The sequence below is a fragment of the Neolamprologus multifasciatus genome, chromosome 8, assembly GCF_963576455.1.
Source record: "Neolamprologus multifasciatus chromosome 8, fNeoMul1.2, whole genome shotgun sequence".
Lineage (NCBI taxonomy): Eukaryota > Metazoa > Chordata > Actinopteri > Cichliformes > Cichlidae > Neolamprologus > Neolamprologus multifasciatus.
The window spans coordinates 29,870,876-29,886,596 of NC_140446.1; the positions used below are offsets into that span (position 1 = coordinate 29,870,876).

Here is a 15,721-nt window from a genome sequence, read left to right on the forward strand (position 1 = left end):
AGTCAATAATTCGCTTTTTCAGATCCATGCTGAGCTCCTTTGACTTTCCCATTGTGGCGTTTGTGGGCGTTTGTATCCAATGAGCCCTATTTAACTGGCCTGAGAGAAGTCACCAGCTGTCGTCACTCATAATCACTCACAAGCAGTTAAGAGGCCATGCTATGAAGCTCAGTTCACTGACAACTTTCTAAGTCACCAAAATTGCTAATTCATGTTGCTGTATGTATATTTCTGACCCAGCAGATGTGATCACTTTTTTCTGTTGACCCATAATAAAGTCATTAAAGAACCAAACTTCATGAATGTTTTTTGTGACAAAGTAGTATTTGTTCCAATCACTCTATCAGGGAAAAATCAGAGTTTTAGAAATAACGGGACGCTCGGTAGAGCCATTATATTATATTCTTTACAAGTGTATGTACACTTTTGACCACAACTGTATATTCGTTTTTCCTGCAGTATATAAAAATTGGTGTGTCTCAAAAATAAAACTATGAAGACACTCAAAATAAATTTCCTGTTGTTGGAAACTATTTTGTGCAACTTTTTTGTATTTACAGTTTTGAGGGATAAACCTCTTAAATTTCTCTAACTAGAAATATATGTAAAAAACAAAACAAAAACGATTTTCAACTTTTTTTGCACTTTTTTTTTTCAAATCTCTTTATTTGGTTTTCCAGTTTTCCTTTTCCATAAAGATGACAAAGATTCAAATATAACTGATTACATATATACGGTAAAAGTTGAACAGAATAAAATACAACACAAAAGAAAGTTGGACAGAGGATGTTATTTATCGGACTACCAATGAGGCTCAGTGATCGTTTATATCTGTGCTGTATTGATCTATAAAAGGCTGCCAGGTTGAATAGAATTCTTCCAACTTCCCCCTTAGTAGGAGTTTAATTCTTTCCAGCTGCAAATGTCTCATTATATCTTGCATTAACGCTGATTTGGTAGGAAGCACTTTTTGCTTCCAGTTTAGTAAAATTAAACTGTGTGCTAGCAGTGTCACAAAACGTATTACATTATTTTGGGTGGCTGACAAATCTACAACAACTGGCTTCACTCCAAATAAAGCACAGATTGGGTCTGGCTTCAGTGTTTGTTTTAGAATCTTAGACAAGGTTTGAAAGACATTATTCCAATATGTTGTTATACAGGGACAATTCCAAAACATGCGCCAGTGAAGCAGGTTGCTGTTTACATCTTTCGCAGGACAAGTTTACATTGGAGAACATTTTTGACAGTTTCAACTTTGATAAATGGAGTCTATGTAGCACTTTAAACTGTAAGAGTCCATGATGAATACAAACAGAGGAAGAGTTTACATTTTCTTGGGCTTTTGTCCATTAACTATCTGTGATTCTCATACCAAGGTCATTCTGCCAGGCCTCTTTCAGATGATCAAGCATGGTAGTTCCATCCAGTTGTGACCATGCATTGTGAATTTTTGTTATTAGTCCTTTTTTGAGTGGATCGAACTGGAATAAGTTATCTACGATAGAGTCTGGGGGTTTATCTGGAAAGGATGGAAAATTACCCCTTACAGAGCTTCTGATCTGTAAGTATTTGAAGAAGTCATTACTGTGCAAGTTAAATTTTTCTTGCAATTGCTGGAATGTGGGAAAACCCTTACTGATGAATAAATCCTTTATTGAGTGCAGCCCCTTAAGGTTACATTGGAGAAATGAGATGTTTGAAAGTGATGGTGTGAATGTTGCGTTATTCATGAGTGGAGATAGTATGGAGGCTTCATTCCACCCGTAATGTTTCCTTATCTGAGTCCAGATTTTAATTGTATGAGAGATTACAGGATTCTTAAGGTCGTGTCTAGGGATATGGAGAGCTGAATAGATCATAGCTTCTAATGAGGAGGGATAACAACTTTCACTTTCCATCGTTGTCCAGCCGGCCCCCCGAGTGCTCAACCAAAACGACATGGAACGAACATTACCTTACCAATAATAAAGACGGAAGCATGGCAACCCCATCCCTCCCTGACATGTCGGTCTCTGCTGATAGCTCTTCTTGATTCTTGGGTTCTTTCTGTTCCATATGAAATAAGATATTAAGGAGACTAATTTATTAAAAAAGGCTTTATTAATCACAATAGGGATACACTGAAATAAAAATAAGAATTTGGCTATTTGACTTTTTCCCTTCTAATCCCCGTATATTCATCTGTTGAACACAGTAGAAGAGCTAAGGGTTCAATAGCAAAAAGCAGAGGTGATCGAAATAGTCAGAGTGGACATTGTTTGTTTGTACGACACTTTTGGTTGGACGTATAGTAGTTTAACCAGAGAAATAAATTTAGGGCCTAATCCGAAGCTTGGCAGGGTCAAGAAGAGATAATCCCACTCAACCCTGTCAAAGGCCTTCTCCGCATGAAAGTAAAATTTCAGGGTTTGGATTACGCTTGTCTTACATATAGATAATGTTTAGTAGTCTTCTAATATTAAAAAACAACTGCCTTTCTTTAATAAATCCTGTTTCGTCTTGAGACGTAATTGTTGGCAGAACTATTTCCAGGCGTGTTTCTAAAATCTTTGCAAGTATCTTATTATCTACATTAATTAAATTGATTGGTCTATATGAAGCCGGGTCTAAAGGGTCTTTTTCTTTTTTATAGATCAAAGAGATGCTTGCCTGATAGAGAGTTGGCAGTAAGGCTTTTTTGTCCAGCGCCTCATTATATACTTCTAGCAGCAGGGGTAAAATATGGTCTTTAAAGGCCTTGTAAAATTCTGAAGTATAGCCGTCTGGTCCAGGAGCCTTAGAGTTTTGCAAATTATTTATTGCTTGCTGTATTTCTTGTATAGTTATGGGTTTTTCGAGTTGTTCTACTTTTTCTGAGTTGATTGTAGGTACATTAAACTTGTTAAAGAAGATCTCAAAAAGTGTGGGGTTCTTTTTTGATTCTGAGGTGTATAAGTCTGCGTAGAAACTTTTGAATGTGCTATTTATCTCCTTTGGGTCCCTCATTATTTGTCTCGTACTGGTACGAATTTCTGTAATCATTCTTGTTGCTACTTGTTTCTTGATTTGTTGTGCTAGAACTTTACCCATTCTTTCCCCCTGTTCATAATATTTAGATTTTGTCTTGGTTAGAAGCTTGACTGTTCTTGCAGTATACATCAATTCTAAATCTGCTTGCAGGGACAGTTTCTTCTTCTGCAAGACTGCTGAGGGCAGCACCGTGCGTTGTCTGTCTACTTCCTGTAGTTTGTCTTTTATACGACTTTCTTCTTCTATTTGTTGTTTATTTATCAGACTCTTCCATGAAATCAACTGCCCCCGAATATACACTTTTAGCGCTTCCCACAAGGTGGACCTTGTGATATCTGGAGTGTTATTAATTGACAGATAAAAATAAATTTGATTCTTAATTTCGTCTTTCTCCTGTTTATTTGATAATTATCAAATCTCCATATCTTTGTTGTATGATTGTACCTGAGGGCTAATTGCAAGAAAAGGGGGCTGTGATCCGATAACCTTATTGTGTCGTATTCACAGTGTTTTACTGATGGTAGAAATTTAGAATCGATTAAAAAGAAGTCTATCCTGGTATATGTCTGGTGGACTGGAGAATAAAACGAATATTGTCGCACATTAGGATTTTGAGCTCTCCATGGGTCAGTTATTCCATAATTTTCCATAAATTCCTGGATGGCTTTTGCCGATTTAGATGTTTTGGCTGGTCTACTTGTTGATCTATCAAGGTCTGTATTCAACACCAAGTTAAAATCACCTCCTATGATTAATTGGTGACTATCGATATCCGGTAGCTTTGATATTATCGACCATATAAATTGCTCGTTGTCCACATTTGGAGCGTAAATGTTTACTAGTGTAACTAAATGACCATAAAGTTTGCCAGTTACAATAATATATCTACCTTGAGCGTCTGGTAATATTTTTGCTGCAGTAAATGGTACTGTTTTTTGGATTAGTATAGCTGTGACTCTGCTTCCTGCATTAAACGAGTGAAATATTTGTTCTATCCATTTGCAACGTAATCTGTTGTGGTCTTGTACTTTTAGATGCGTTTCTTGCAAAAATATTATATCCGCATTTACTTTTTTTTTAACCTCCTGAGACCTGAACTCTTCCATGGCATGCATTTTTAATTTCTCTTTGATATTTGGGCATATTGGTACCTTATGAATGTAAAAACAAAGAATTGCCAGATTTTTTTTTTTTTACCTGATTTGTGTTTCTGACAAAAATGAGATCCACATATGAGGATATTCATTTTAAATTTTTGATAGAACAGTGGCAGTAGAATGTCCTCGTAAGTAGATATCAAGCCTTTGTAGAGAAAAATTTGTGTTTTTAGGTCTAGACAACCCAAAATGTGATGACCACATATGTGGACGCCAGGTCCTAGGAGGTTAAGTGAGCTAAAATGTTTTCTCGTTTCACTGGTCCTCTGAGTCCCCTACAGTTCCATGTTACAAATTTGACAAGATTTTGTGGCGTTCCTTCAGTAGAGGTGCCAATAGTTACTAGCTGTTAGTGATTGGTTAATGGATCTTACTCTGACCTTTCTAGATGTGATCCTCTGAAATTCACAACTTTCTTGAACTAAACTTAAGAACATCCCCTTGAACTCAAACTTGAACCCCTTCTTTATTTGCAGCGAAACTGAGCTGCAAATGGAAAAGAAAAGAAAAGAAAAGGAAAAATTTTGTCCAGCTTTTTATGGGCTGTAGACATCAGACTTACCACTAAACTCCTTAAGATTGTCTATTATTATATACTATTCCCTCCTGGGTCATGTTCTTTGTAGAGATGGCACCAACTATCCCCCCTTGTCGGTAGATGTGGCTGGGCTCTGGATGTGGATACTGACGAACTTCTCTGCTTCACGTGGATCTGTGAATGAGTGCTTGGTGTTGTTCACTGTTATAATCAGCTTCGCGGGATAGTAGTACTGTACAGGATGCCAGCATTCCGCAGTTTCCCTTTCACGGGGTTAAATGTCGCACGAAGTTTGCTGACCTCGGGGTTCATGTCAGGGAAGATGTGAACAGGTGATCCTTTGTAGAAGAGGCAGCCTTTTTCCCTGGACAGTTGCAGAATCTATCCCTTGCCCTTATCATGGCTCTTGGGCGCTCTCCTGTCTGTGGTTTCGGGGCGAGGGTCCTGTGGGCTCGGTCTGTTATAGTAAATGAATCACCGTTTTCTTTCGCGAGCACTTCTGAGAAAAACTCTGCCATGAAACGGTTGGGGTTTCCCCCCTCTGCGTCCTCATCAATGCCCACCACACGCAGATTTTTTCTGTGGCTTCTGTTTTCTAAATCCAGGCGTTTGTCCTGTAGTTTGTTGTAATCTTTCTTTAGGGTCTTATGATCTTTTTCTAAGGCTGTTAATCTGTCTGTAGCGTCGCAGAGGGCCCGTTCCATTTCATTCTGGATACTTGCTGTTTCTTCTTGATGCATTTTCAATCATCCAGCAAAGTAAATCTCCAAAAAGTTGATTCTGTTCATCTGGACGTAGCGTTTTGTGGGAGAAACGTTTCGTCACTCATCCAAGTGACTTCTTCAGTCTCAGCTGACTGCAGGTTTCCCCAATCTTATAAACAGTACATTTGCATAATGACTGAAACCAGCCCACTGAAGCGCCTTGAGGCGACATTTGTTGTGATTTGGCGCTATATAAATAAAATTGAATTGAATTGAAAGGAACAATGGGCTGGGAGGTTAGTTCCTTAATATTAATTATGCAAATTCTCATAACCATTGATCTACAACCACTGACTAAAACCCGCTGATCAAAGACCACTGATCAATGGCCAGGACAACCGCTGCCCAAGCGAAAACCTGTAGTGATCCCATATGTGTCAGGAGTATCGGAGCAGTTGAGACGCATTTTTTCTAAACACTGGGTCTCTGTGGCTTTTAAACCCCAAAACACGCTGCGCCAAAAACTGGTCCACCCCAAGGATCGGGTCCCCCGACACAAACAGAGTAACATAGTGTATGTTGTTAAGTGCCAGGATTTATACATCGGGGAAACCAAACAACCTCTGACGAAGCGGATGGCACAACACAGAAGAGCTACCTCGTCAGGCCAGGACTCTGCAGTCTATTTACACCTACAGGCCAGTGGACACTCTTTCAATGATGAGGATGTACACATCTTGGACAGGGAGGAACGCTCCTTGACTCCGCGGTCATTTGAGCGCGGAGTCAAGGAGGCCATTTATGTGAAAAGGGAAAGACCATCTCTGAATCGAGGTGGGGGCCTAAGGGTACATCTTTCGCCATCTTACAATGCTGTGATTGCAGCCATGGTTTTCAGCTGAATTTTGGGAGATGTTGTAACGTTGTTCTCTACAGGAGAGGGAGATGGAGGAGGCTCCACATCAATGGCAAATCCAATAAGTAAATCCAATAAGATCCAAATCTCAGAGACAATGACACTGGATGAAAGAGGACAAGATGGTTATGTCTTGGTGTATATATTTTACATGTAGGGCAAAAGGTTTGGGCATTAAAGAAAGAAAAAGACATTTTGTTGGGTCTGTGTTTCCACAAGCCCCGCTAGTTTAGAGACTTATTCCTCATGAAGAACGGAAAAACAAGACAGAACATCTTCAACCGGCCTTTTACTCGCTAACAAGGGAAGCTTTGGTCAGAACCAGCTCTTGGAGCTCACGCTCCTCACCTGTCTCTAGCCCAAATCCTTCAAAGAGTAGCTGTCCTCGTAGCCTTTTTATTGACATGACAGTTACAACTAGTAACTAGTAAAGCGCTATATAAATACAGGCCATTTACCATTTTTACCATTTATATAGCGCTTTTCAAGGCACCCAAAGCGCTTTACAATGCCACTATTCATTCACTCTCACATTCACACACTGGTGGAGGCAGCTACAGTTGTAGCCACAGCTGCCCTGGGGCAGACTGACAGAAGCGAGGCTGCCATATCGTGCCATCGGCCCCTCTGGCCAACACCAGTAGGCGGTAGGGTAAAGTGTCTTGCCCAAGAACACAACGACCAGGACAGAGAGCCCGGGGATTGAACTTTCCGGTTACAGATGCGCTTCCCAACCCCCTGAGCCACGGTCGCCCAGAGGAATGGCTTTGATCCTACTGCTTGAACTAAGACTTTACAAATTTAAGAAACACAATGACAACATTCAACAAGTAGACTTAACACATTTCTTTCACATTATTCTCCAGCCTCTTTTTTTTTTTTTTAGAGCACGTCATGTGATCATATAGCAGTGGGAAAAGTCCCTGAAAAATCTAATTCTTGAAATTATGCAATAGTCTACTACATCTATTCCACATAAACCAACAATAAGGTGTCTTGTCATTGTACAAATTACCATTCTGCAAAGATGAGTGGGCCAAAACTCCTCCAAAGCGTTGTAAAACACTCATTGCCAGTTATCGCAAACACTTTATTGCAGTTGTTGCTGCTAAGGGTGGCGGTCCTTGGTAATCAGGTGGTAATCGGACCTGGGTGAAGCTACAGAAGCTTTCTGAAGATATGACATACCACAGCTAATTTATTTTATAACTGGGCAAGTGATCACTTTGTCCACACAGGACCATGTAGGCTTGGATCCCCCTCCCCCTTTTTCACCTTAATAATAAATACCTTCATTTAGAAACTGTATTTTGTGTTTACTTGTGTTATCTTTGACTAATATTAAAATTTGTTTGATTATCTGAAACATTAAAATGTGACAAACATACAAATAGATAGGAAATCAGGAAGAGGCAAACACTTTTTCACACCATTGTAGTTGTTAAGACTTTTGGAGTCTAGACCAGGTTTTTTTTAAGAATGGGGATGTTAGAGACTGTCTTCAGGGATACGGGGACAGCAGCAGTGTAAAATGATGTATGACAGTTATAATTGGAGACGGGGTAGGAATGGAGTCTTTGACCAAGGCAGTTGGAAGAGGGTCCAGTGAACACGCAGAAGTTTTGGACATCATGATGAGTTTGGTGATGTTTTCCACTTAAGATAACTGAAAGAATGATAACCTATACATGGAGATTTTGATGTTTCCCTAAACGGAGCAGTCTTGAAGAATTCAGTTGTAGGTTATGTTTGCTTTGTTGGAGAGTCCAGGAATGCTGTGCACTGTGTCGTGGAAGCATGATGAGAAGTGGTTTCTGCAGGCTTGATTTTGTTAAGAGTGGAGCAGCCACAGGATAAATTATCATTGTAGTGATGTAGCAGGTCAGCAGTGAGAAAGGAGCTGAGGATAATATGAATGGATAATAAACCAATGAGGGGATTAACACTTGAGATTCCAAAAGGACATGACAGCTGTAGGTGAGATTTTGATAATGTCAAACAATACAAGCTTGTGATCTGAAATGGGAAACACCACCGCATTAAAATTAGAGGGTGTAACTCCAGAACAGCAGACTAAATGCAGGATGGGAGTCTTAAATTATTATGATTATTATGAATTTTACAATTATCAAACTATTTTGTTTTCACTTGCAAGTAAAAACAAAATAAATTGATTAGTAGTTTTAGCTTGATCAAGGGATTTAGTACAAGAATGCAAAAATAATACTGCTTTACTGACAAATGTGATGATTATAATGATAACAGTAACACGTTACTTTGAAATTGGTTACAATCAGCAATGCTTTTATTGAAGTGTTACAAAGAAACAAGATAACCTTGCACAAGAGCAGTTTTGTTGTTTATGACCATCATATCAGCATGAGACAAATGTTTCTGGCTGTCTTCAGAGGAGGCTGGTGAGTTACTGATTTTGAAGAGCACACAATTTTAAATTCTGCATTTCTATGTTAGCTCATGCAGTGAGTGTTGCTTTGTACACTTCTTCATCGAACTTTTGAAGAACTTGATGTGACATACTGCTACTGCACACTGTATAATGTTGGATGTAATATGGATAAAAAAAAGGACACGACTTATTAACAGCTCTTGCATATGCTGCAATTTTCAGGAGCGACTTCCTCAGTTTACCATTTCAAGCTATTGAGTGCAGCTTAGCAGGAGTGAAGCCAAAAGGTAAAGCTCTCATCTTAACAATGACTGTCTTTCTCTCTCTCTCTCACTTGTTCATTTACTCACTGTCTCTTACCCTTTCACTCCCTGTTCCTCTTTCTTACACACTCTTGCTCCTCTCTCTTAATCTGGGCATACACTGTGTGATTTTTTTCAGTTGCATTAATCAGCTTCTGCTCAAACTGCACGATTGACTCGCAGGGGTTAGAAGTTTGTTGGTCACGATGCAGGGTCACACTATATGACCCGATGCTTTGATGCGACCTGAGTGCTCAGACTGTCCATGACATGAAGGTTATAATAGAAAATCTGTTGCTTGCTCTCACTCTCTGTCTTTCAGTCACACAGACACGCACACCACCATCAACTTTGCTAAATTGCTAATGAAAAACGTTGATCAGGCAGCTGTGATTGAGCAGCAATGTCCATCCAATTATTTTCACGGATGTTGTGGTCGTGATGATTCTGTGAGGCCACATCGAAAAGGCTCAGATGAGCCAAAGTTCTACAAGTTGTTCCTCCATCGCTTGTGTCCAGATCTCACGCTGCACTGCCGTGCTGCTCCGTCTTTTCACTTTCATTTCTGTGTTTGCGCATGCGCAGTGTGAGAGGCTGCGGTGACACCCTCACGACAGGATTTCAAACAGGTTTGATTTCCTCACGACCAAGCGATTGATGATCGGGAGCTGCTCCTGAGGTGTTAATTGCTTCTCGTTACCCCACGTATACTACACGACACACGATGAAGGCGAAACTCGGGCCAATCACCAAAACGGTCGCACGACTGACAAATCGGCTCAAAATGAGCCAAAAATCGCACAGTGTATGCCTAGCATTACATACACACTCTTTCCCAAACACACACACACACATATATATATACTTTTACACACTTTGTCACACACTTGCTGGTACATGAGGACATAAGGGCACTTTTATGGCCGCTGCTTACCTCCTGTCACACTGTGTCGTGCAATAAAATTCATATCACATCCACTGGCATTACCATTTTGGCCATTTCTTTCGTCTGGTCGTGTATTGTATATCACAACACATGATGTGTTGTGATATAGCCAAAAAATATGTTTTATTTTAACCATTTTTTAACCATCAGTTCCACACAGAGGTTTTTCACAAATGATAATATTCTCACAGTCTTTCTGTGGTGAACACTAACCCTTTAACAAAAAAAAGTAAGCAAGAGTCAAATTTAAAACAATTGAAGTTAAAAAGGTGTTCTCTGTGCTTATAACATATAAAAACTGTAAAATGTGATGACCTACAGAAACAAAAGTGTAGTTAGTGTCTATAAAAACCATTGACCAAAAACTGTCACAGGCATCAGAGCATCTCAGAACTATTGTCTCTATATGTGCTAAGAAGTTTAAACAACAAAAAGTGGTAAAATGGAAAACGGTTCCAAGTTCAGACAGTGCCTGCAAAAAAAACGGAAGAAGAACAGTCATATCACAGGTATTAGAGCATCTCAAAACCATCTAAATAATGATCGCGCTACCTGTTCTAGAATTTAAACAACAAAACACACCACGCAAAGCGGTAAAAAAATTCACAGAAGCTAACGTATAATCAAGAATTGTGACTTTATTACTCCTGAACAAGAACACCGTCATCTGTGTTTAAGGTGTGTAAGTTCTGTGCCAAAAACACAAGCCTGTCAACAGCTCCAGGTTTGAGTGAAGCCCAGTGACATGTGACCACATTTCCACTAGTACTAAATACCACGTTCCGCATTTAGGTTCGACATCCTCTTTAGGAAATCCAAACCACTGCCCGATTATTGATCAGGTGCTGTTTCTCTTTGGAACTATCTTGTCTGGCTCCTGTTCAGTTACAGTCTCATTTCCTTGCTTGTCTGACACTCTCACTGTCACCATATTTTTCCCTATTTGGTAGTATATAAACACGCATGCTCAGCGCAGTGTGCCAGGTAGAAAAATTTCTGGTTGGGAGGTGGGATTAGTGATGCATTTATAGCATGTGGTAGAAAAAAAACTGCAGACAGCTTATTATTACCATGGCAGTTTATACTCGATGGTTACAATAGAGCCATTTTAACCATCATAAGTGAAAAAACTACATTTGCTATATCACTCAGACTTATCTTACTGGGGAACATAAATAAAACTGACTGTGCGATGATGTTACGGTGGCACAATCAATGCAGAGGATATACTGACGCCCTTAGGTCTTTTGGTATTCTGCAGTGCATTATTCTTGAATTCTTGATTATTTCAGTCTCTTTCCTCCATCAACTTGTCATGCAGGAGGGGTTTGGACTGAGGAAGCCCTGGATCAGTTTGAGAGGCTGACATATTGTGCCTCTTGGAGACCCCTGCAGGCCAAACTGTGCAGCTACTCTCACTCGGAAATCTCCTCATGGCCCAGTGTCAAGCTCTATGACAACAGTGAGGGCAAGGTTAGATAGGATTTTATTTCTTAATAATAAGACTTTAATAAGCCTGTGTTTGGTTTGTCCTTTACCCTGTCTCCTCTTTCCATGTGCATATCATGTAAAAAAGGCTGTGGATGTTGGAGAGGAGCTTATACGATTGGGCTATGCCGTTATCTTCCATGAAGATTTGAATGGAAAAAAAGAGGGCTGCAATCTTGGCTGTCTGCAGATGATGCTGGTAAGTTACTGATTCTGCTTTTCGTGTCTTCCAGCGTCTCTTACTTCTTCCTGGACAAAAATAGGGTATCAATATACTTAATCTTGAACAGGACGTCTGTAAGCCAGCGGGAAAAAATCCTGGAAAAATCAACACTGAACAGAGAGATAGATCAAAACTGCTGGATAATTGTGGAATTCTAATTTTTGGGAATCCAGACTCCCTCAGTTAACCTCCACTGACTGACAACAACCCTGACTTGCAGCCATGATTTGCAGGTGAGTCATGGCTGCAAGACTGATGCCATTTAGTCTTCTAGCTGGCTGGGCCCATTCCACCTGTACCATTTGGACTATTACTACTGGGTAATTCCGGACTAGGCTCCTCATGCATCTCATCAGGATCAAATCCAGATCCTTAGTGCTGCACTGTAGGTTCCTGCAACAGGGACTTCATCTTGGTCTGATGTACCTTTATACTGCACTGTGCCAGTGGTACTGTTGCACAAATTGGATTGAATGTTGAAAATGAGGGTTAACTTCAAATTCTTTGACTCAAATCAGCAACTAAATGCCAGAATTATGCCAGAAGCTTATTGATGGCTACTAAACGAGGTACAACTTGCTAAGAGACAATTAACCAAATATTAGTGAGAGTGTATGTTTATATTTGACACTATATGTATAATTCTTACCTTTTGCAGATTAGAGAATATCCAAAATGATTTCCAAATGATGGACCCAATTTTTGTTTTTTAATGTCATAAAATATATATGCTGTATGATTATTCCACCCTTGTAAAAAGAACAGCTAAAAGAAATCATCAGTCAAGTCCAGAATTACAATGACATTCATGCACATGAGTTTATATGAACTTCTGTATGTGAAGGAAGACATTAATAAAGAATCTTGCTTCTTATTATTGGTATGCAATTCTAGCATTCTAGTTTTCTTGGATGTGCTCGTCAGGTATATTAATCTCTGTCCAACTGTATCCGACAAGGTACTCTGTCATTTTTTATTATTATTATTATTTTAATTTATCTTTATGCCTGAGAGATTAGGTAATCCCCTTACTTCTGTTCTGAAAGTTTGGAGGACTGTTTAACAGCGGCTAATCACTTTTATTCTTCCAACAGGATGATGTAATAGGAGCATCATCAGAGCTCAGTCTTTCCTGTATTAGTTTATCAGGTGAGTTCTGTCATGGAACTGTAGATTTGCCAGTGACTATGTTTAAGCGATCATAAAGTAACCCTCATACCCTTATGTTACTGAGATTGTATGTTGAAGTAAAAATGTTATCTAGGTTTCTAAATACAACAGAATATCCAAGTGATGTCCACATTGGATCAGATACTTGACTTGGGACACTTCTTAAACCTACAGAGAGGTAGTGTATGCCCCCATGTGGTGGAAAATTAACAGGAATGCAGTTTTGTTAAATCAACTTTCTAAAGTGTCTCAAGAAGAAATGAACACCACAATATACATTTTAGTTAGGATCAATTAACTTGACCCTAATACTCCAAATACTTGTATTCAGTGCAATTTGTAGTTTATCTCTAACAAATCAGGAAATATAACATAGTGAAACAAAGGAACGGTGTCACTATGACTCTCAGTCAAGCTTTTGTACCATGGCGGATAAACAAAAAGAGTTGAAGCTGCTGTTACAGTCATTGTTAACTTGAGTGTTTCCTTCTTGCACCTCAGAAGCTGCCTCTATATCAGGAAGTGTTGATGATGTTGTGGAGGACGAGTTGCTGTGAGACCAAAGATATTTAAAAAAAAAACCAAGGTATATTCTCCTAGTTTGATGTCTTATTCTGAACATTTGCTAGTGAACGCTCTTGTGTGAACCATTATGTCTAAAAATGATGAACTTTTCTTTAGCAGCCCTCAACATCTACTCCTCAGCATCAGCCCTAATGATGATATAGAGCTTTGCCTAACCTAAACTTGATTACATAAACCCTCTTCCTGAAGCCTTACCTACTTGATGAGTGTGCCACAGTTCTTCCAGCCATTATCCATTTGTTGTTGTTACTTCAGCAAATAATTCTTTGTTTTTTGTTTAATGTTTTGTTCTGCTTTGGTAAATTTTGTGTTCAAGGAACAGGGAAAGGAATAAATCTAGAATGCCAGTATTATTACTGAAAAGCACTGTGATTGGAATTACTGGAGCAAAGTTCAGTTGGTTTGTGATTAATATTGTTTAGTTTCTTGCTATACTTGTATGTATATCAAAAAAACTATGCCCATTATCAGGCTTAAGTGAATATATTTTGGAAGTTAAAAGCTAAAGTGTTGTTGAATGTGGTTCTCAGATTTTGTTCAGTGTGAACATATTACATCTACTGTAGAAATCTTTCACAAGAAAGATTGTCTTCGAAAATGTAATAATGTCACTATATCCTAATAAAATATTTATTTTACTTCACATGTAATACTTGTGTATTTTATTTTGAAGTTCTTTTTATATGGAAAAATTCCAAATGAAAGCCAGGAGCTAGTTATAAACAAAACAAAACCACTGAAATCACTGTAACGTTACTGTATTTACACCGACTAATAATCTGTAGTTGTTCTGAAGGCCCCTTTCATTCAGTTACTCTGCGAAGTCTACTATTTTGTGTCTGCAGCGGTCGATGACCTCCATTGCAGATCCACCAATCACAAGAAAGTAGGTTACGGTCGCTCATGCGCAGAGGCTGCAGAGTAATTTGTTGATATCCTGCTTGGTAGTATTTAGACTAAAATTCAAAGCTAGGTTATACCCCAGGTGAGGGGATTTGTTTGAATTAGGAAGTGCAGGTAACTGGAAGAGCATCTATATGAGGGGCTGATGGAAAACGCAAGGGATTTGGTGAGTTGGTTTGAAACATTTTTGGGCCGCGAGCCTCCGTTTCCAGTGGATTGTTCAGGCTAGTACGCCTCCTTTGTTGTTATCTGTTTACGATAGCCAGCTAGTGGCTCACCCATCTGCACATAATGCTAAAGCTCTTTCTTTCGTCTCTTTCTCTCTCTGAAAAAAAAAAAACAAGTAGAGTTTTCTTACAAGTCTAACTATTGCAACTATATAATAGACGAACGTAAAAAGGCTTTGTTCTGAAAAAAAAAAACCCCTGGAGAAACAGGTTCTGCTAGCTAGCTATGCTAGTGCTGTTTAGCTTTAGGAGGTGTTTGTAATAAGGCCGTCCCTTATTTTAGTTTCGGTATTAGTTTACTTTTCTAATATATATGTATGCAAAATGTAGCTTACGAAGGATGTCTTTGGAAATGGGTGTCTTGAGATATATATATATATATATATATATATATATATATATATATATATATATATATATATATATATATATATATATTTTTAACTTAAACTGTTGTGCGTAGTGTAATGTTTGAGCTGAGATGCTGTGAAGAGGAAGTAAACTAGCTTTGACAACATGTACGCATTGTTCCGGATCCTGTGATCAGACTTCCATATTTTCACGTAGAATTTATTTATTTCGATGTTTGGGCGTTTCGAAAAAAAGTCATGCTGACTCAGATATGGTTCGCTGATGTTTTCCTACCTGAATCTAAATGATGCATTAATGATGAAAGGCGAACTGTAAAACTGCATCTTTCAACTAAAATAAGTTCAGCTTCACTTCAATACTAAAATTTAGCTTAGGGACTTGATTTTTGTTGACATTTGTCTAAAACATCTTACAAATGCTCAAAAAAGGAAAGAATATTGATTACAAAAATAATAAAAATGTGAACTAAGAAGATTTGAATCTTTATTTTCTTGTGGTCCATTATTATATTTTGCATCACCATCAACCTTGCAATCAAACTATTTCTTTTTCAACTATTGCAGACTGTGTCTGCTCCCCCATTCTTCCCTTTCCTACCTCCCAAGAATGCCTTAGAGCAATATTCCCTTTCTAGCCTCCTCACAGAACTTGTTGTTTTAAGTATCTTCGTTTTTTTTGTATTGATTAACAGTAATAAGAATTATTTTAAGGCACTATTATTGCTGTGCTTTTACCATTAATTATGTTTAAAGAAAAGGTTAATTTTATTAA

General features: G+C 38.6%; 2 protein-coding genes across 6 annotated transcripts in view; both read left to right on the plus strand.

Annotated features, from left to right (window-relative positions):
* Window positions 1-14,098, plus strand: part of tdrkh (tudor and KH domain containing) — a 28,363-nt gene extending 14,265 nt beyond the window's left edge. For 3 of the 5 annotated variants that reach the window (XR_014875835.1, XR_014875837.1, XR_014875838.1), the window contains 5 exons: window positions 8,957-9,021; window positions 11,304-11,455; window positions 11,559-11,669; window positions 11,761-13,449; window positions 13,548-14,098. Coding sequence is in view for 1 of the 5 variants with exons in the window: in XM_085171285.1 (XP_085027411.1) it covers window positions 8,957-9,021; window positions 11,304-11,455; window positions 11,559-11,669; window positions 12,788-12,842; window positions 13,365-13,420 (439 nt within the window). In the remaining 4 variants the exon portion in view is untranslated. Of the gene's footprint in view, window positions 1-8,956; window positions 9,022-11,303; window positions 11,456-11,558; window positions 11,670-11,760; window positions 13,450-13,547 lie in introns of those variants that run through there. The other 2 variants (XM_085171285.1, XR_014875836.1) reach the window with 2 other exon arrangements.
* Window positions 14,099-14,212: 114 nt separating this feature from the next.
* Window positions 14,213-15,721, plus strand: part of mbtd1 (mbt domain containing 1) — a 33,777-nt gene continuing 32,268 nt past the window's right edge. Inside the window, exon 1 of the mRNA XM_085171284.1 lies at window positions 14,213-14,517. Coding sequence (XP_085027410.1) covers window positions 14,497-14,517 — 21 coding nt within the window. The 5' untranslated portion in view covers window positions 14,213-14,496. The remainder of the gene's footprint in view (window positions 14,518-15,721) is intronic.